General features: G+C 45.5%; 1 protein-coding gene across 1 annotated transcript in view; it reads left to right on the forward strand.

Annotated features, from left to right (window-relative positions):
- Positions 1-1404: 1404 nt before the first annotated feature.
- Positions 1405-22622, forward strand: part of LOC114594775 (uncharacterized) — a 33420-nt gene continuing 12202 nt past the window's right edge. Inside the window, exons 1-4 of the mRNA XM_028724891.2 lie at positions 1405-1831; positions 10753-10919; positions 20309-20472; positions 21409-21514. Of these exons, the coding sequence (XP_028580724.2) occupies positions 1719-1831; positions 10753-10919; positions 20309-20472; positions 21409-21514 (550 nt within the window). The 5' untranslated portion in view covers positions 1405-1718. The remainder of the gene's footprint in view (positions 1832-10752; positions 10920-20308; positions 20473-21408; positions 21515-22622) is intronic.

Here is a 22622-nt window from a genome sequence, read left to right on the forward strand (position 1 = left end):
GGGTAAACTTCTGTTCCCAGAATTCTTTGGGGAAAGCCGGGTGCTTTAAATGTAATTTAAATGATTTGTGTGGATGTGACCAAAGACACTGCTCAGTACAGATGTAGTCTTAGTAAGCCAGCGTTCTCATAACATATTAATGGTAAATATATTAAATCCCGATATAATAAATAACTAAGAGCCAAAGTAGAACACAATGCTAAACACATCATCTGAAGATACATCTCTGGTTTGTGTTTTGCTTTTTATAGTTAGCAACATATATAAATCCAATAAATAAAACAAATAGTTCCTTTTTAACCAGGCCTTTGGTTGATCTGATTGACATCCTATGCCCTTTTTAAAATGTGGCTCTTTTTTGAGGGGGGGTGTCTGTTATTGGGTTGCTGTTTTTATTTTGATTATATACATTGTGGTTTTTATGTTGGTCTTGTCTGTGAACCGCCCTGAGACCTCCAGGTATAGGGCAGCATATAAATTCAAAAAATAAAAAAATTAACTTGGCCTACTGCCAAACTTTGCAGTGTGAACTGTCCTTGGCTCCAGCCAGTCAGCCATGCCCTTTCCCAGGATACTCCATTACTCCTCCTGCCACAATTTCCCATTCCTTTCCCCCAACAAACAGTGTTCCATTGGCACTAAGCACGCTCAGTCGTCATTGGGCTGTGGGAGATTCTCTGCCTCCTGCTGCTTGTTTAAAAGTCTCACCCCCCCCCTTAAGGTTCTCTTTGTACTCCTGCAAAGCCTTAAAGCCTTTCTCCCTTGTGCCCAAACAGCGCCATTTTGGCTACATGAGGAACGATCTTCAGAAGGAGTCTGCGCTTTTACAGACACCCATTTAAATTTGCTATTTGTATGTCCATATATTTTGATGGGGTTGTTTTATTGCATATTTTAAACTGGTTTTTAAATATTTTGTAAACCACTTGATGCTCTGGCATTAAGCAGGTTGTTGTTGTTACCAAAACAGCGGTGGATTTTTATCAGGGCTGTTGCATGTAGCTCAATGCTTTCCTCCCCGTCGCAGCCCCCAATGACAATTCTCAATGGCATAACGAAAGCTTCACTTTTGTTTACACAGGCTCTACCAATATCAAAGGGATGCGGGTGGCGCTGTGGGTTAAACCACAGAGCCTAGGACTTGCCGATCAAAAGGTCAGCTCCCGTTGCTCTGTCCCTGCTCCTGCCAACCTAGCAGTTTGAAAGCATGTCAAAGTGCAAGTAGATAACTAGGTACCGCTCCGGCGAGAAGGTAAATGGCGTTTCCGTGCGCTGCTCTGGTTCGCCAGAAGCGGCTTAGTCATGCTGGCCACATGACTTGGAAGCTGTCTGCAGACAAATGCCGGCTCCCTCGGCCTATAGAGCGAGATGAGCGTGCAACCCCAGAGTCGTCCGCAACTGGACCTAATGGTCAGGGGTCCCTTTACCTTTACCAATATCAAAATCTAACAATATCCACAGTAGTCCATTTTGTTTTCGTGTTCACATGAGCTCAGCACCAAACTAGATGTTATACAAGAACCCTATTATTGAACTTCCCACTTTAAAAAAAAAAAAAAAGGAGCTAGGATGGTACCAGTTTGGACTGGGCTGTGGCCAGGTGAAAGTACCGCACTAGTGATAATCCTTTACCTGACAGAACTATGACTTAGCATGGCATTGGACACAACCCCAAGACTCCCTCCCTCCTCTCAGTGTTTCCATCGCTTTCCAGAACGATGACCATCTTGTGTGAAAACTGCCGCAAGCCAATCAGGACAGAGAGCTGCATCTCGAGATGTCCAACTGCATCAGTCTCCAGGCGGGAGATCAGGACCACAAAGCCATTCAGGTTAGAGACTATCCTGCTCTCTTTCCCTACCTGAGTCTACATTGCGGGCAGGGCGGGCGAAGAACCAACTGCCTCCAGTCAATTTTCCTGGTGCAAAAATCCTCCTATACATGCGTACACCATCTAAAAATAATGTTTCTGTCCCCCTTTAGAACTACCGGTTTTTCTGCTTTGTGTCCAAATTTAATAAATTAAACTACTTAAACTAATCATCTGAGGCACACAGCTCTGCAGACTTAACAACAACAACAACAACAACAACAACAACAACAACAACAACAACAACAATAATAAATAATTTTATTTATATCCTGCCCTCCCCAGCCAAAGCCGGGTTCAGGGCAGCTAACAACAATAAAATAATACAACATTCTAAAAACATTTCATTATAAAAATTAATTAAAATCAAATTAATGGCAACCATTAAGCAAAAATTCTGTGCAGATTGCCAAAGGAGGGAGTCAGGGGGACGTGGAGCAACTTCCAAGTAAATACAGTCATACCTCATGTTACGTTTGCTTCATGATACGTTTTTTTCAGGTTGCATCCCACGGCGACCCTGAAGTACCAGAAAGGGTTACTTCCGGGTTTCGCTGCTTGCGCATGCGCATGCGCACAACCACCAGATCGTACGGCGCTTCAGGTTGCTGGCTTTTCATGTTGCGAACGGGCGTCCAGAACGGATCCCGTTCACAACCAGAGGTACCACTGTATACATAGGATTGCACTGTAAGAGTCTCTTCGTTTCAAACCAGCATCCCATCTGCCTACTGCTCAGCTGTTCCCAATTTAAGTGGGGATTACAGAAACCATTCCCAGCTTCTGATTGGATCCCGGAATGTCCCATTTTTGGGTCTGGAGCTCTGGCACTAGTCAGCTGCCTTGTGCCAAGCACTGGACCAAAAGCTGCTTGTTATTTTGGTCTTGCACAAGTCAGCTGGCTCCTGCAGGAGCACCAAAAACAAGCGTCCCAGTTGGGACCACTCGGATGCTGGAAGGTATGCATCTGTTATGGCAGGGATATGGAACCTCTGCAACCTTCCAGTTGTTGCCGGACTCCAACTCCCACTGACAATTGGCCATGCTGGCTGATGGGAGTTGGAGTCCAACAAGACCTGGAGAGCCACAGGTTCCCCATCCCTGCGCTAAGGCTTTCTGTGGCTGGAGTGTTGCTGGTGTTCTTTCTGTAGCCAGCAGCTGACGCTCAGTGAGTAAACACCATTAGTTCCTGACAATATTTTAGGGTTAGCAGCACAGCTGTTCCGAAGCATCTGCAAAGCACTTGCTTCCTCTGCTGGGACAGGAGATGTGCTCAATGCTAGATGCCAGCAGCAGAGCAGAGAGCAAATCGGAGTGGTTCAGCCAATGCCAAACCAGACCTGTCACCTGTGGCAGCACCGTCAACTGGCAGAGGCTGTCCTGGTCCCACTAACCGATGAATCATTGAGGCTGCAAATGTTTACATGGCCAGACTCCAGACGGAAGCTGCGGGTCCTATCTATCTCCAGGTTGCACATGAAAGCATTTCCAGCAGAATTGTAAAGTGGGAGGCATGAAATCCTCTTCCTTGAAGGACTGGCTGGATGAACATCTGTTGGAGAGTCTTCTAGGGGAGAAGCTCAAGTATGATGTGGACCTCGTTCGGCTATATTCATGCCATGCATTTAAAACACTATGGTGCCTGCTTTAAACAGCTATGGCTTCCCTCAAAGGATTCTGGGAGCTGCAGCTTGTTTAGGGTGCTAAGTGTTGTTAAGAGCAGTGCTTTCCCCCCAAAAAATAATGTTTTGGGGTACTCTCATTTTCCTACTCGTATTGAAATACTGTCCCTCAATGAGGCCAAACTTAGAATCACAAAATGTTTAGGGGTATGCGTCCCCTCAGAAAAAAAAGCACTGGTTAAGAGAACCCTATTCCCTTCACAGAGCTATAGTTCTCAGAGTGCGTTAACAATCTATTTCTTTTCACAGAGAACTCTGGGAGTTGTAGCTCTGTGAGGGAAATAGGGAGTCTCCTATTACCCTCAGCAGCCTTAAACAAACTACAGCTCCCAGAATTCTTTGGGGGATGCCATGAAAGTTTAAAGCAGTATCGTAGTGTTTTAATGTATAGTGTGAATGTAGCCTAGAGAGATCCATGTCACACTTGAGCCTCTTATAACCTGCTTATTTACCTGTTATTCAGTTCTCAAATCTTTAAAATTCCTCCCCCACCAACATTCAAGTAAAAATGTGTCTGTATGTGTGTGAACAATGATTCACAGATACGGATGCACGATCAAATACATGCATGTTATATACACATTCTCCCAAGGCTATTTAAGTTGTGTGTGAGTGTATGTTATATTATTGTGCTGTACAGCATATGTAATACAATCATTATTAGCCACTGAGAGCCTTTTCTTCCACAAAACCTGAAGATCCAAGAATAATTTTTGGGCGTTACCAGCAAAAACGCCTCTCTCCTTTCCTCAGTGCCCAGTATTAATTGAAATCTGCAATCCTAACTGTTGCAACTGGGGAGTAAGGCCCACTGAATTCAGTGGGATTTACTTCTGAATCAATATGCTTAGGATTGTGCTATAAGTGTTGCCCCATAGGACACATTTCTACATCAGATAGACGAGGCTGCGTAGTCCCCTAGTGACCACCAGGACAAATACCCTTAGGAGAAGGAAGTTGATTAGCTGGGCAGAATAAGGAGAGTTCACGGTTATTCTTCTACTGGTTATTTATAAAACAAAAAACAAAGAAAGTCAAGTGTGCTGGGGCTACATGTACACCAAAGTGCACACGTCCCTGCCCTCAAGCTTACAATCAAAACAAACTGTTTAAAGCCAGGAAAGTGCTTGGATTAACTTCGGTGGAGCAAATCAGTACAGTGGTACCTCTGGTTATGAACGGTTCAGGTTATGAGCTCCATTAACCCGGAAGTAGGTTGCGAACTTTGCCCCAGGATGCGAACGGAATCACGTGTCTCGTGCAGCAGGAGGTCCCATTAGCAAAAGCGTGCCTCAGGATAGGAACGGTTTCAGCTTAAGAACGGACCTCCAGAACGAATTAAGTTCGTAACCAGAGGTAGTACTATACTTTGGTTTAAACACAGTGGTCACGGAAGGGCCATAGCTCAGTGGCTCTATAGCTCACAGTACCTGTCCAGGTCCAATCCCTGGCATCTTTCTGAAGCTCTGGAGAGCCACTGTCTGTCTGCATAGACTAGCCTCCCGCCAACCTCGTGCCCTCCAGGTGTTTTGGACTACAGCTACCATCCTTCTTAACCATTGGTCATGCTGGCAGGGGCTGATGGGAGTTGTAGTCCAGCAGCATCTGAGGGGCACCTGGTTGGGGGAAACACAATACTGAGCTAGGTGGGCCTATAGTCCAACTTGATATAAGGCAGCTTATCCCCTTTTTTTTTAGCACTGGCCCCTGGGGAGATGAGTCTACTCTGCACCACCAGTTCTTTAAAGTTCCCAGCTCCAAGAGATGGGAGTGCTGACGCCTGTCTGCCAGCTTCCAGCCCCTTTGCACAGCTGAATGCCTCGCATGGCTGCGCGGCGGTTGTCATGGGAACCATCACATACAATAACTGAAGTGCATATTGAATTTCTATGCTGAATGGTCCACTTTCAGCAGCACAGAATTCCCCCCGAATCCATCTGCTCTTTTCTCCCTCCTGATCTCTAATGCTGCTGTTTCTTTATTGATTACCCTTTTTCTAAGCTCTCCCTGGGGCTCCTTTGCAAAAAGAAAAGAAAAGGAGAGAAAGAGAGAGAGAAGTAATGCAAAACAAACAAAAGAAAACAGGGTTTAGCCAGCTAAAAAGTAAATGCTTTCTTTAAAAAAGCAAAACCCAAGCATGGTCCTAGTCAAAAGATGCTTTCTGTCTCTGGATGAATTGTGGATGGTCAGACACAAAGGAGGGTAGAATCTTTGGTCTGGGATGGGGAAGTACCTGTGACCCTCCAGATGTGCCCATTGGCCAACCTGCCTGCGGGAAGCGCAGTCAACATCTGGAGGACCACAGATCCCTGATTTCATAGTCACAGACTACTCCTTTACTCTTCCCTCCATGAAAACTGCACATACTCAAATCCCTTCTTTTGCACAACTGTGAAAAAACAGGAGTCCTTCTGCCCCCATTTGCATCTGTTCCCCTGCTTAATATGGTTGCTGTTCTGCACCAACTTCAGGTTGAGCAGAAATCCAGGCTGCTACATTCCATTCCTTAGCCAGGCATGGGGAACTGCAGGCCCAGGGGCCAAATGTGGCCCTGCAAAGCTCTCTTTCTGGCACTTGGGTCTTTCCATCTTTAGCCACACACCATCTCCACAGGCCAAACCCTGCACCAGCCCTGCTTTGCACCCTCCTGGGGTGTTTTTGCCTGGCTGGAATGTGTCCTTGAACTCTGATAATGCCTCTTGCTTGCTGTCAGAAGCGAGCCAGCAGTAAATCACATCCAGCAGGTTGGAGTTAACTCTTTGCTAGCAAAAAAACAACAAGTGTCACAAACATGGTGGGGTGTCAGGCCTAATGAGCACAGCAACTCATCTCCGTCTTGCCCTCCATGAAACAGTTGCTGAGACTGAAGGTCCTTGCCTTCCCACAGCCATCTAAGTTTCCTCCTCTCATACGTTATTTCCAAGCAATCAGAGACTGCGCCTGCTTGCAGCCTTTCACTGCTCTGCCTGTTTCATGCCTCTTCTGGTTCTGGGAGATCGAGGGGAGGGGATCTCATCGCAGCAGAAGGGGGAGACACCCATGCTTCTTCACTATTCTGACTCATCTCTGCCTCTTTGTCAGTGTTTTGAAAAGGAAAAGGTTCTGACCTCCTTTTTACTCCTTTGCCTAGTCCTCAGACCTTAGTTGGCACAAAAGAGTCTTTGAGAAAGAGTATTCTTGCAGAGTATTGCTGCTTTTATTCTTAAAAAGTCTTCTTCTCCAACCACGAGCGACAGCTTTTACACACACCAAACGCAACCAGCTTTCTACCATCCAACCAACCAACCAACCCACACCACACACTAACACTGACCACTCTATATATACAGGTACCATTTGGTGAAAGGTTGCATGAGTCATTGTAGGCCGCTGACTCATGCTGACTTAGTTCTTTTAGCATTAAAGAAGCAGCGGCCAATTTTTAGCCGTGACACTCTTGGCCTCCCACATCCAGTTCTTCAGCTTCCGCCTCTGATTCTGAACTTCTCTCTGCCACAGACTCTCCCAGCTCACCAAGTCCTGTTACCTCTTCAGCTTCCAACTCCTCTTCCCAGTCTTCTCCCTCTCAACGTTGTCCCACCACCAGTCTCTGGGCTCTGAGCCTCCTTCCCTTGGGGAACCCCCAGATGGTGCCTTCCACCATTCCTTTGTCTAGCTGGAGGACACAGAAAGGTGTGCAGGTCTCTGCAGAAACTAATCTACTCTACAAAGGTAAAAATTGCATCCATTGCTCCACCTAAGTCAACTGATGGAGGAGGAGTCAAGGGAACTCAGCCTCCATCCTGCCATCAGGAACTCAGGACCACCTCTGCTGTTGGGAGCAGACTGTGCCCCTTGGAGAAGCATATTCCTTCAAGCACACCAGGCTCACAGAGGGAGTATCGCTGGCAGGAGAAGCATGACCATTCGTTGAGACATCTCCACAGATATTTCCTCAGATTCCTGATGCTGTTCTTGGACTCTGTTTGTAGCAATCTGTACCTGTAGCCTGACCTGTATTTCTGTAAGCCTTGAACAAAGCTTTCTCTCTTTCCTGCACGTAAGAGCCTCTGTCATAGCATTTGGGATGGCAGCCACAACAACATGGGATCGACACCACTGAAGGCACTGAGACTTACCTTTGAGTAAACCTGCAGTGGGTTGTGCTGTTAAGTCAGAACTGTGACTAATGCAATTTTTCTCTGCCACTGTTAAGTGTGCAGAGCATTAAGAAAAACACCCTATAATTCATACCTTACAGCACAGAATGATTATTAATATTCCTGTTTTATACTCAGAAGGCACTGAAGCTGACAGAAAATGGCTTGCTCAAGGCCATCCAAAGAATTCATCATCGATGAGCAGAATTCTAGATGCCCAACCTAAGGAATGATCTAAAAGTTAGCACCCTCCTCACCTTCCTGATATGAAATGGGTGCCCAAAAACCCCTTTGTGTGGTGGTAGCTCCACAGAGGGGCTTAACATTTGAAAGCGATTCCCCACATGGATGGATAAGGCCCAGCCATGTGATAAGGTGTCATACTAGTTGCCAGGGGCTGAGGGGAATATAAGGCACTGATGTGGACACTTGACATCCTCCAATATTTTTTATCCAGTATGCACCTTTGTCTTTTGCTAGGGCCGGCCCTGCCTTTAGGCAGACTGAGGCCGTTGCCTCAGGTGGCAGATACTGAGGGGTGAGAAGTGGCAGTGAAATACAGCGGCTAGCTAGCTTGTTGCCCCTCAGGCTGTGTAGGAAGATGCTGTCCCATCGCCATTGTTGAAATAAGATTCAACAGCCGTTGAGATTCCGTACATGGAATGTGAGGGGCTGCCATCTTGTTCTTTGCCTCAGGAAGCAAAAGGTCTCAGGCTGTCCCTGTCTTTTGGAAAGTCCTATGTAACCCTGTGCAAACCAACTGCTTGGCAAAATATGAGTGATTTCCCCTCAGTCTAACAGTTGCCTCTGAGGCCTGGTTGCTACCAAACTGTTAAACCTGGGGTAACCTGTATCTCTTCACACTTGATCTTAGTTGAAAGGCTGGAGCTGTATCACTTCAGATTGGAATAATAATAATAATAATAATAATAATAATAATAATAATAATAATAAACGCCACCCATCTGACTTGGTTGTCCCTGCCCTTCTGGGCGGCTTCCGACAACTTGAAACACAGTAAGACATTAAAAAAAATTAAAAACTTCCCTTCGGATGTCTTCTAAAAGTCAGATAGTTGTCTATTTCCTTGACATCTGATGGGAGGGTGTTCCACAGGGCAGGTGCCGCTACAGAGAAGGCCCTCTGCCTGGTTCCCTGTAACCTCACTTTTTATACTGAGGTAACCACCAGAAGGCCTTTGGAGCTGGATCTCAGTGAAAGCTCGCACAGCTGAACACATCTCCATTCAGAAAAATGCCCTGCACGTAGAAAAGTAGCATGTCAAGAAGGAAGCTGGGATAGAATCCTTCTCTCTGGCACCTGGCTTCCTTTATGGATGGATTTTGGGATGTTGGGGGGTTTTTTGATAGAGGAGCATTCAGTCCACCTGAAGTATGAAGTGGAACATCCAAGACTGAGATTTACCATGTCAGGGAAAATTAAGCCTGAATCACACAGGCCTGAAATGGTCTCTCTTGAACAGTTTAGCACAGTCGCTTTGGGCCCATTATGTCTCTGAATGCTGGTGAAATTGTCTCTTCAGTGAGAAATCATATACATCGGGGAGAGTTTTCATTTTCAGAAAAAGTCTCCTACTGTGCCGTTCACTGAGCCTTAAGTTATAAACCCATCTGGAATAGTTGCTGTTCGCACCACTGTGAAATGGTCCTGTGCGAGGAATGATTCTCTTTGTCCCCTTAAGTGAGGTAAAACATTCTTCTGACAACTTTGCCTTCTAAATTTTAAAAGGCAAAGTTGTCATAATAATATTTTACCTCATTTGTTGTTTCCAGTGGGGAACGATTCGTGGCATCATATAGTGAAACACTGGTTGTATGAGCGGGAACTTGCTTAGTTCTGAAGCTTTTCTCCTAAAATGGATTATTCCCGCTTGCACCACATGGGATGCACTTACAAGGAGAGATCTACAATGAATTCGATTCCATTAGCTTTTAAATGAACGAGAAGCTACCTAATTTGTTCTCAATCCAGTGCTCAGATGGAAACACAGCTCTTCTTCAAATTTCACACTTCTCTAAAAGTTGCAGGGCAGCTCTTCAACCAACGTGTATGAAAATGCATAAACTGTGTGTATGTGTAAAAATGCATTGCCTTGGGGAAAATAACAGACAAAAATGCATTGCACGGGGGCAAACTGCCAAATACACAAAAATGCTGGTGAATTCTTATGAGGGGGGGGGGATCATACATTGCTGCAGAAATGTGAAGAACTGAATTTGAGATTGGAAAAATGGGAAAGTGAGGAGAACCCAAGTTGTCAGATGTCTATCCCTATGCATAAAGTATATCACCCATGTAAAACTGAGGTGATTTTTTTTATTTAACTAAATCAAAATGGCAGTGGAGATTAGGATCCCATCTGCACTATACATTTAAAGCAGCCTGGGAACTGTAGTTTGGTTAAGTGTGCTAGGAGACCCCTATGAGCCAATGTGGTGTAGTGGTTAAGAGCAGTGGGCTCGTAATCTGGTGAACCGGGTTCGATTCCCCGCTCCTCCACATGCAGCTGCTGGGTGACCTTGGGCCAGTCACACTTCTTGAAGTCTCTCGGCCCCACTCACCTCACAGAGTGTTTGTTGTGGGGGAGGAAGGGAAAGGAGAATGTTAGCCGCTTTGAGACTCCTTCGGGTAGTGATAAAGTGGGATATCAAATCCAAACTACTACTACTACTACTACTACTACTATTCTTCTTCTTCTTCTTCTTCTTCTTCTTCTTCTTCTTCTTCTTCTTCTTCTTCTTCTTCTTCTTCTTCTATTCCTCTCACAGAGCTACAATTCTCAGAGTGCTTCAACAGTCAACCCCTCTTCCTCATGAACTGTGGCGAATTCATGGCCTCTGTATGTTTCAGGGTGGGGGCAGAATCAACTTGCAGTCTTATATTGGAGCTACAGTTTCACAAGACCTCTTTATTGCGTGAAAATTGGGGGCGGTCATGTGAATCAAACTGTCTCATATGTTGGGAGTGTTGTAGGAACTTTGTGGGGCCGTGCTGAGTAAACTGCCAAGTTGTCTCATCTCTTGCAACTCTTGGTCATCAGGTCAACTAAAGGTGCTTCCAAGGCTCGCCGGGATCAGATCAACGCTGAGCTGCAGAATCTGCGCTCCCTTCTGCCCATCTTGGAGGAAGAGAAGGAGCGCCTCTCATACCTTCATACCATGGCTCTTGTCTGCTTCTACATACGAGAGACGCAGCTTTTCCCCTCAGGTGAATATTAAGCCTCTCTTGCGATGACTGTTTCGATTAATGCTGACTTTATATGTCCTCAGAATGTGGTGAAGTTTCTCTTTTTTAAAAAATGCCTTTTATTGGTGTTTCATTTAATACAAACAAACAAAATACAGTAAAATTCAACAATCATTTACCCACATTCTTTCCCCGCACTCTGCTGAGCACTGACTTCCTTCCCTCCCTTCAACAGGTTTTCTTATGTCAGTTACTTTTCCACAGTTTCTTGTTGTATCCAATCCTACCCACATCGTAAGATTTATTTCAGTCCTGCCAGAGTCTTCAGATTTCTACAGTTATTATTTATGTACTCCGTAAATTTACTCCAATCTTTTTGGAATTTTGCTTCCTCCAGATTTCGGATTCTACAGGTCAGTTTTGCTAGTTCCGCATAATCAACCATCTTCGTCTGCCACTCCTCTATTGTTGGTAATTCTGGTACTTTCCATTTTGGGGCTAACAAAGTTCTGGCAGCAGTCATAGCATACATAAATAACCTTTTTCTATTTCCTCTCCCATCAAGCCTAGCAAGAAAGCTTCCGGCTTTTTCAGGAAAGTCTATTTAAATATCTTTTTCAATTCGTTATAAATCTGTTCCCAAAACTGTTTCATTTTCTCACATGTCCACCACGCGAAACCTCTAAAAACCCCCACACTGCTCGGAATTCCCCTAAGGGCTATTCCGCACTTCTTTTCCGATGGCCGCGGCAAACAGGAAGTCTAATGTGGCGAAGTTTCTCCAGTGTGATGTAGGCCTCCCTAAGGAAGCTTGGACAGTTGCTAGAGAGGGACACACATTCTCTTTCTGCAGCAAGGGTGGGGAATTGTAGCTGCCCAGATGTTGTTGGGACTCCCATCAGCCCCAGTCAGCACCGCCAGTGGTAAGGGATGGTGGGAGATGTGGTTCAGTGACATCTGGAGCACAACAAGTTGGTAGCCCATTCCTGCTGTAAAATGTTTGCACATGTGGCGAGCAGTCACAGTGCTGACCTCCCTCTCACCAACCTTACTTTATCAAGATGCATTCTGAAAAACAGCAACGAAGGTGGTGAGGACATGATACCTTGATTTAGGGTAGGGTGAGGAGAAGTGACTATTGGATTGAATAATTTTAGGAAATCACAGGTCTGTAAGTAATGAGTCGGCAGGCAGCCTCCCATTCAAAAGCTATTCCAGAAGATGAGTAGACTGAGTTATATATGACACAATTTAAAGCACATTCAGCACCTATTTCAAACACACGAATCCTCCCTAGCGGCCTAGAACTTTCCCCTCACTTTCCCCTCACAGAGCTACAATTCCCAGAACCCATTACGAACTACAGTTCCAGGATTATTTGAGGGAAGCCACATGCATTAAATGTGTGTTGCATGTGCTTTGAATGGATGGTGCCGATCTTCCTCATGTGTCTTATCCAATGTTCACCATGCCAAAGATAACTCCCTGTGGCGTTTTCACATCTGTTTGCTTGCATCTGCTCACAGGGGTGGCTTATAACTTCCTTTTATGAAAATATTTAGAACTCTCTTCTTCTTTGGCGATCACTCGTAGCCGAGCAAGATTGTCTTCCATGAACACGGTCTTAACAGTGAGTCCGTAAGTGACTGTGGAGGCCAATTCTGGATCCACACGTCCTTCCACAGTGGGGACATAGATTTCCAGGTGGAAGTAGATCACAATGAAGGTTTGCCAAGTGTGCCTTCCTCTTAGCTTGTTTCTCCTTTTCACCCTGAGTTCGTGCTTCCATGACACCTTGGGTAAAGGCTGGTCTCCAACTGGAGCTCTCGCAGGCCAGTGTTTCCCAGTGGTCAGTGCTTATATTACATTTTTTTTAGACTTGCCTTGAGAGCGTCTTTAAACCTCTTTTGTTGTCCACCGGTATTTTGCTTTCCATTTTTAAGTTCGGAATAGAGTAGTTGCTTTGGAAGATGATAATCAGGCATCCGAACAACATGACCAGTCCAATGAAGTTGACGTTGAAGAATGCTCTATCAGATTGGGATCTGAGCAGAGAACGAGAAGACATTTGAAACAGTTGCTCCGTTAATACAGGAGGGTCTGGGGTGGGCATGGGAATTGCTCACACTTACCAAGATGGGGCAGGACAGGGTGGTGGTGAGGTCAGGACTCCCTAATCTCATTGGTGGATGCACCTGATTGGATAGGGTGGTGGTGAGGTCAGGACTCCCTAATCTCATTGGTGGATGCACCTGATTGGACAGGATGGTGGTGAGGTCAGGAATTCCCTAAGCTCATTGGTGGATGCACCTGATTGGCTCTGTCAGTGCATCTATGGAGCGCCACCTACCTTTACCCCTGCACCATTCATGGAAGCGGCAAGGACTGTAACAGGACACCAGACCCCTCCATACCAGCTGCTCCTGTATTAATAAAACTAAAGGGTATAAAGCAATAAATGGCAACAATAATCTTAAAGCACAGAAAAGCTGGTTTCCCCTATTATCAGTTAACAATAAACACCACCACCGTGGATTCAGACTGGAAATGTTCGTACATGCATTCTGCAGTGGTACATTTTCTCTTGTTTCCCCTTCACAGGGGAAACTGCAGTTTTCATCAGGAAAATGGTATAAGGGGAAAGGGTTAAGTAGCCACCCCTGCAAACGCCATGGCCCCAACCTGACCCTCCACCACTACCAGTGGGGTGGTGACTGAACTCTAGGAAATTCTGGTTGTGGATCTTCCTTATCATGTCTAATTGCACCCTTATTTCTATTTAAAGGAGATATAGGAGAGGTAGCAAAGAGTTAGCATACAGTGAGCAAGCAGCTGGCTTTATGAATGGGAACACTTTATCCATCATGGTCTCCTCTAAGGTGTATTTTACCTGAAGACATTTTCCTGTCTTCCCTTTTTCTTTTTGAATTGTCCCTGAGAGGATCAGTGCAAGAGCTAACATGCCCTTTAGCTGCATTTTTTTTACAAAAAACACACACCAAAAAACTTTTTTTGGTTTATTTTTTGCAGTGCCATTAGATCACACGATAAAGGGAAAGAAGCTGCAATGACCTTGATATTGTTCTTCCATAATTATGTTCCAAGACGGGCATGTTCTGTTCTGCACAATGTATTGCCTGAAAGATGTTGTTCCCTTCTAATCTATAACATAGAAGGAGGAGCTCACTTGGCAGAAAACAGCAAAGACCTAAATCAACCTCACGGAGACGGATTTCTGCGGAGAGAGGAATTTGCTGTGATAGCCTTGATTAGTGAAACTGACTAAGTAGCGAGCTGGAAAGCAAGTGCTGAGGGAATGTAATCTGAGTTATTCTGACTGAAATCCTACACTTACCTACTTGGGAGTAAGTCTCTGAGAACTCAGTGGGGCTTACTTCTGAGTAGGCAAGTAGAGAATTCTGTTGTTATATGTTGGTGTGTACACACCAAACATTTGAAGTGTGTTTCTCACCCCAGAACCCTGGGAGCTGTGGTTTAACCATCACAGAGCTATAATTCTCACACCCTAAACATACTACAGTTCCTAGGATTCTTTGGCGGGGAGTGTTTTTAATTAAAAACATATACACAGCCTTTGGCTGCAATCTTGTATGCTCTTAAGGTAAAGGTAAAGGTACCACTGACCATTAGGGTCCAGTCGTAGCCAACTCTGGGGTTGTGGCGCTCATCTCGCTTTATTGGCCGAGGGAGCTGGCGTTTGTCCGCAGACAGCTTCCGGGTCATGTGGCCAGCATGACTAAGCCGCTTCTGGCGAACCAGAGCAGCGCACGGAAACGCCGTTTACCTTCCCGCCGGAGTGGTACCTATTTATCTATTTGCATTTTGACGTGCTTTCGAACTGCTAGGTTGGCAGGATCAGGGACCAAGCAACGGGAGCTCACCCCGTTGCGGGGATTCGAACCGCCGACCTTCTGATCGGCAAGTCCTAGGCTCTGTGGTTTAACCCACAGCGCCACCTGCGTCCCTGGTAGTAAACTCCACTGAATATAGTAGGATTTTCTCCTGAGTAAACATGTGTAGGCTTGCTCTGTTAAAATGGTAGTCTGTCTTGTGCTACCGTTCAGGGTGAGCAACGGGAGTGTACAGAAATGCCTTCCCTTTCAGAAGGCTCACAATTTAAATTTCCACACCGGTTAGAGGAGAGTGTAGAAAGGGGAATGATTGAGGAGGGGGGAGCACTGAATTCCTTGCTCCAGGAAAACCTAAGAGCCAGGCTGCAGATATTTAAACACTGGACCTTTCTTAACACTTCCCCACCAAAGATCCCCTCCTTTCTAACCCCACCCCACCCCCATCTTATTAAACCATCGATAAAAAAATCTGCAGCCAAATACCCTCCTGTTGCCTGTTTCTAAGGGCTGCTCCAGGTGACTTTTCTCAGCCTTCATTCTGATTCGCTTGCACAAAGCTTACGCGGAGGTTAGACCACATCCAGTGTTTTCTGAGTGTTCATTCTGATTTGTATGCAGGGGGGTTATATGGCACTGGACATTCATCCTGCATTAATTCTAGTGTGCTTACTAGGTGTTTTTATGTCTTCCCATTAATCTTACGTTCATTCCCTATTTTTCAGTGCGTTTCCCCATCACTTTCCTAATCACAAAAAACTATTAATTTTCTGAAAAGGTGACAGAGCACTTTAATCTAAATTAATTACACAAAAGTAAATTTTGCAGCGTGCACATGCATCTCTCCTGCAAAATACTGACAGCCTGAAGCCTAACACAAAGGAATGCGTTGAGCCAGATTTCTTCCTCTGCATTGGCCCAAGCCACTCTCCCCCCCTAAGCAGTAAGCTCCTGTGTCAATATTGCTCATCAAACTGCATGTGACACTAACGAGGGATGGATGGATCAGTCTATTTCAGGTCCATGGCAGCTTTGCATGCATTCACACTTAATGTGTTCTGCATGAGTCACTTCCACCTCATTTCTGCATTACTCTACAAAATTTCTTTTTAATAATCCATACAAAAATTCCTGTTTAAATACATATGTGTATTTTATCTCAGTGCACACATGCCTAAAGATGGCTTGGTCATAAAATATGCATTTAAGACACATTTTAGTAAGTTTGTTTGTGCTGAGACCTATCACAAATTTCAGAGCGTTGTGAAATCGAAAGGCTAATTGTTCTCACATCTGAGGGCAGGTCATTTTCCTTCAGGATTCACAGAAACTGAATTCCTCAATTCCTGTGTAAAATACATAGTTAAAGGTATGTGTATCTCCCCCCCCCCACCAGAAAACTCAGTGTGCTGTGCATCTCACACCATGATCTAAGTGAAAATCCTCTTCCTCAAAATTGCAATTTGGCACAGGAGAGAAATTTCCATCGGTGCAAAAGTGAGCATCTTTCCTGTGCTGGATAGCAACTTTGGAGCGTCTGGGATGATTCTCATCCTGGCCTGATACCAGAATCCATGGAGAAGGAGGCAAGACCGGTCAGAAATCTCAGGACCACGGAGAGCTCCAAGTGAACAGCTTGCTCCAAAAATAGTTGAGAGCACATGGAACCTTTTAATGCTTTTGCTCTCAGGGCTCCACCCCATTGTGACTAACTAACCTGACATTCTTAAAGGGACAGCACTCTGCCCTGGAGACTTGCACTTCTCCTCTATTCCCTATCCTCACACTTGGTGCACTTCCTGTGCTGCTGGACTGGTGAGATCTTAGAGGAGGCATCTGATGCCTAAAGCCCTGGGGTAGGTGCCTGTGAGGTTCTGTACTCTGGCCTTACAGATACAGGAGGTTCTTCTGGGGGTGCTTTCGTCCTTCGGCCTGTCATTTCATGCTCTCAATCAGCTGCACAATCAGAGTACCCTACACTTGGTCTGGCTTCTTGGCTACAGAGTCTGCAGCCTCTGATGTGGAGAGGTTGCTGCTGGACTCTGACAGGAAAAAAGGGGGAAACAACTGCAACAACAACAAAAAACAACAACATATGGCCTATGCATCTAAGTCAAGGCATTCTGCATTCAGCACCATTTAGCAACAGTGGCACAACCTCCACAGGTGTAGCTCACCTAAGAGGTGTGGTTTTGACATGGGCAATGGTATACTGTATGGAGTGAGCAAGTGAGCTCATTGCGATGCCTCAATGCTTCAGCATACCTTCGCATGTACTTTTCCACTCTTGCGCCATTTGTGCCTTTTACCTAATTTGCACATTCCCACCTTTTTAATTATTAAAGTAGTCATGCCGTAGCACTTACATTAAAAAGCCTTTTAGCGTAAATTTCAACATTGATTTTGAAAACTGCTGCCTTTCCACTTGGTGCCATTTTATCACCGTAGGGGTTTCCCCCTCCTTCCTCCGCTTTTCACATGTACTTATCTTCCTTCTACTTTTTAGCCTTATTCGAGAAATTGCATAATGGTCTGAAATTTAAAAAAAAGTGTGGGAGCACACATTTTAAAATGCAAAAAAGAGAGATAGATGCTCAGGTGAATTGCCCCCTTTCTGCCCATAAGTGTGGATTAAACACAGGGGGAGATATACGCACACAGTAAGCTCTATACTCCTCCTCTTCAGCTTAAACATTTTAAAATAATTTCCAGGACCGGCTGTGTGCTAAGTATTGCAATCAGTATGTACTTGAGAAATTTGATACAGTCATAACCTTGTTTGATTAGATCCCTCTTCCTCCAACGCCCCCGCCAGCCACCTCCTGGAGATGCAACATTAAAAAATAGCATGGTTTTGGAAGTAGCTCTGGGTCTACAATGACCCAGACAAACTCTGTGACTCCAGACATCCTTTTTATTGTGCATTTGTTATTATCTGTGCTCAAGATGGTATTGGGCTGGTTATATTCAATCCCATCTTAAGTACTGTTCATGCCTGCAAACTTTTTTTTGGGTGGACATACTGCTTTGTTTCAAACTGGTGTATGTCCCACTACTTCCTGTGTGAGAGCCAGTGTGGTGTAGTGGTTAAGAGCGGTGGACTCGTAATCTGGTGAACCGGGTTCAATTCCCCGCTCCTCCACATGCAGCTGCTGGGTGACCTTGGGCTAGTCACACTTCTCTGAAGTCTCTCAGCCTCACTCACCTCACAGAGTGTTTGTTGTGGGGGAGGAAGGGAAAGGAGAATGTTAGCTGCTTTGAGACTCCTTCGGGTAGTGATAAAGCGGGATATCAAATCCAAACTCTTCTTCCTGCTGAAACCCTGTAACTTTTTATACTAGATGTTTGTGGCGCGGGGGAGGGGGAGGTGTCCTGCCTTTCTTCCACTATAGTGCAAAAGTGCTGCTTTGGATTACTATAGAGTGATAACACTGGCAAAATTGTTTTTAAAATTGTTGGCTTTAAATGTGTTTTGATGTATTTTAATTACTGTTTTTAGTTTGTTTTTATTCCTTTGTATTTTATAGTTTTTTTAAAGTTTGTAAACTGCCTTGAACCCCAACTTGGGGGAAAGCACGATATAAGTACTTTAAATAAATAAATACACACTGGGGAAGCATCACAGAACAACTAACAAAACGGAATGGTGTGTAGACAGTCCATTATAAATCTGCTACCAATGCACTGTTATTGCATCAATGGCACGTCCAGAATATACCTGCAAGAAAAATGGGGCTGGGGCTCTGTCCTGGCCTACAAATGGAACCTAGGCTTAGCTCAGAATTGTAGAATTGGAAGGGACTACAAGGATATTCTAGTCCGGGCTTCCTCAACCTCGGCCCTCCAGATGTTTTGAGACTACAGTTCCCATCATCCCTGACCACTTGTCCTGCTAGCTAGGGATCATGGGAGTTGTAGGCCAAAAACATCTGGAGGGCTGAGGTTGAGGAAGCCTGTTCTAGTCCAACCCCCTGCAATGCAGAAATCTTTTGCCCAATGTCAGGCTCAAATCCATGACTCTGCGAATGTCATGCTCTTACCGATGGAGCTATGTTCTTCTATGCAACTTAAATATTAAACCAGTCTAGGTTTAGTTAGAAAATACCCTGTTCTTTTAATTTTAATGCAATGCCCCATTACATCCATCACTTTACTCCTGAATCTTTAATAGTACTTTAATTAAAAATCTGGAGTTGAACCACAATGCTTTACTTTAGGGGAATCTTACCCACACGACGGTCCTGCCTAATGCTACTGAGCTGATGGAAGAAGAACGGACGAAATCCCTATCCGTATGTTCAACAGAACGCACACATGAGGGCGTAAACTGGGGAGGGGGAACAGGCACACACATGTAACCCCCCTCCCCAGCATCTCTGTCTGCCTGGGTTACGCCTATCCCCAAACTCCCCACATTCAACAGGAATGTCTGACGGGGGGCTTGTAAGCGCGTTCCTACATTGTGCAAAATGGACCTCCTGATAAGATGGCATTGGCAGTAAGCCCTCACCTGCAGAGTTGCTCAGAGTTGCTCACCTGTATAGCTCAGTCGGGTATATAAGGGGTGAGACGATATTTCACAATAGTGAAAAGAACATACAAAGATGCATCGTATAGTGTAAGCCCTTGCGTGTTCTTTTGAACGCGTTAACAGGGCTGTAAGTCTGTCCCTTCCACAAGGCTAACTCAAAATATTTTGCTGCCTGATGCAAAGGACATGAGGAAGAAAGGTAAAGGACCCCTGGATGGTTAAGTCCAGTCTAAGGCGACGATGGGGTTGTGATGCTCATCTCGCTTTCAGGCCGAGGGAGCTGGCATTTGTCCACAGACAGCTTTCTGGGTCATGTGGCCAGCATGACTAAACCATTAGTATACAAAAACCAATTTGGTCAGGCAGTTGGATAATTTTGACGCTGGTGGTAGGATATAGTCCTCCACAACTCCTGAGGCAACAGGCTGGTTGTTTGTGGGGTGGGAAGAATGCATGTTGTCCAGCATATACAGCTCCCATCCTCCAAGAGAGCAAAATGGCCATGGGGCTGTAAGACGAACAACCAGGGGGTTGCTGCTGCCTGAGGTGGTTGCTGCCTGAGGCAGTCACCTCATACTGCCTAATGGTAGGGCTGAGTCTGCCCTTTCCTCTTTGTGGCACTACAAATTGGAATCTTCCATGTACAGTGGTACCTCGGGTTACAAACACCTCAGGTTACAAACACTTCAGGTTACAGACTCCGCTAACCCGGAAGTAGTACCTTGGGTTAATAACTTTACCTCAGGATGAGAACAGAAATCGCACCAGCGGGAGGCCCCATTAGCTAGAGAAGCTAGAAAGCCTGTGCATAACACACTGCAAACAGATTGTGACCTCTTTATGCACAAATCAGGGCTCTCTCGCTCTCTCGTCTGACGCAGGGGCTGGAAAGTTGGAATCATAGGACCGTGGAGCTGGAAGGTGACATGCAGGAAGCCTTTAGCCAATGAATGGGAAGCTGCGTTCTGTGGATCCACAGAACCAATTAATCTATCTTTTTATTTTCTCAGATTTACATGAAGTGATGGGACTAGCCTCTAATCTCACAACTTCTGCTGCACTGAAAGACCCAGAACTGCTGCTTTCCCTCCCGGGGTTCATCCTGGCTTTCAATGCAAATGGCAAACTGGCTCACGTCTCTGAGAATGTGTCCCACTTCCTTGGATTTTCTGTGGTAAGTCCAGGCTATTGCAGGTGGGAGGAAGCCAAGCTTGCCTTGCTTGATCTAATCCAGGCATAGGCAAACTCAACCCTCCAGATGTTTTGGGGCTACAACTCCCATCATCCCTGACCACTGGTCCTGTTAGCTAGGGATGATGGGAGTTGTAGTCCCAAAACATCTGGAGGGTCGAGTTTGCCTTGTTGTTGTTTGGTCGTTTAGTCCTGTCCGACTCTTCGTGACCCATGGACCAGAGCACGCCAGACACTCCTGTCTTCCACTGCCTCCCGCAGTTTGGTCAAACTCATGCTGGTAGCTTCGAGAACACTGTCCAACCATCTCGTCCTCTGTCGTCCCCTTCTCCTTGTGCCCTCCATCTTTCCCAACATCAGGGTCTTTTCCAGGGAGTCTTCTCTTCTCATGAGACGGCCAGAGTATTGGAGCCTCAGCTTCAGGATCTGTCCTTCTAGTGAGCACTCAGGGCTGATTTCCTTAAGAATGGATAGGTTTGATCTTCTTGCAGTCCATGGGACTCTCAAGAGTCTCCTCCTATGCCTGGTCTAATCTAATGCAGTACTGTTGTCGAATTCAGCTAGCTATCTCTCTCCAAGATCTAATTTGAGTTTTTCCCCAAACCTTTTTCACTACGATCCTTTCAACTGGAGGCAAGAAGGATTGGGGCTGAGATTTGTCAACCTGCAAAACATGCTAACGTTTGCAATGGGAAATGTCTGTGGCATGAAATGCTACGGTGTGCAAGTAGGTCAAAAAAGGCAATTGCGCTTACAACTCCTAAAGCTTTTGTTAGAATACTTAAGGTCACACTTCTCCTTCCAAAGTTGATAGTCCTCAAGGTTTCACTTTAAAAATATCGTGGCACACAGCTACGTGCTAAACAAGTTGCCTGTCGTCATTCATTGGCTGCTATGATTTCTCATACTCTTTTTGCAGGTGGAACTCTTAGCCCACACTGACTCCATCTTTGACCTCTTGAACAGCCCAGCAAGCGGGATTGTCCAGGAGAAGCTCAGTTTTGCCCAGCAGCATCCAGGCACTGGTAAGGACAGATCTTTGCAGCTGGGGGATACCGTATTTCTCGCTCTATAGGACGCATTTCCCCCCTCCAAAAATGAAGGGGAAATGTTTGTGCGTCCTATGGAGCGAATGTAGGCTCCTTGGCTTCAGCGATAGCAACGCGAAGCCTCCAAAGCGCAGAGGGATAGCTCCCCCCACGTTCTGGAGGCTTCGCGTTGCTTTCACTGAAGCCGCCTGAAGCCCCCGGAGCGCAAGGGAAACTCCTGCTGCGCTCCGGGGGCTTCAGGCAGCTATCCGCAAGCCTTCGGATCGCAGCAGGAGTTCCCGCTGCACTCCAAAGGCTTGTGGATAGCCGCCTGAAGCCTGGAGAGTGAGAGGGGTCGGTGTACACCGATCCCTCTTGCTCTCCAGGCTTCGCTTCGCTGGAGAGGTGCTGCACAGTTTTACCTCTCTGCACAGCACCCCTTCAGCGAAGTGGGAGGAGAAATGGAAAGGAGCTCCGTTTCTCCTGCCGCTTCACTGAAGGGGCGCTGAGCAGAGGGGGTGAGAATTTTTTTTCCTGTTCTCCCCCTCCTATGGTCCGGTGCGTCCTATGGTCCAGTGCGTCCTATAGAGCGAAAAATGCAGTAATTAATATTTATGTGACACTGCATCATCTCAGCTGGTTAGCATGGTATGCTGCAGAAATAAACATCAGCGTCCGATTTCATATATTCCTTTAATGTGAAAAGCAAAGTTTCCTTTCTTTTTTTGTTCTTTGTTTCTTGTCTAGAAAAAGAAATATATTCCACCTTTTATCAATTGATTTCAGGGTCGTTTAGAGTCGCACACAAATACAATAAAAACAAACATCCATTAAAGCCACAATAGAACAACAGAATACTGAGATCAATTCAAATCAGCCAGCACATCTAAAAACTCTGGGTGAACAACACCAAAGCTTAACCTGGAATCTGAAAAATAACAAAAGAAGGTTCCAGTGAAGACTTGCTGAGGAGGAAGTTCTATAAACAGTCAGTCACAGCTGGTCTCCACGACCCACCTCACTTCTGGGGCACTCAGAGAAAGGCATCAGCGAATTACTTGCATACTTGGAAAGTTAAAACAAGAAAAATTATTCCTTTAGGACA

Source organism: Podarcis muralis, chromosome 3 (assembly GCF_964188315.1).
Source record: "Podarcis muralis chromosome 3, rPodMur119.hap1.1, whole genome shotgun sequence".
Classification (NCBI taxonomy): Eukaryota; Metazoa; Chordata; class Lepidosauria; order Squamata; family Lacertidae; genus Podarcis; species Podarcis muralis.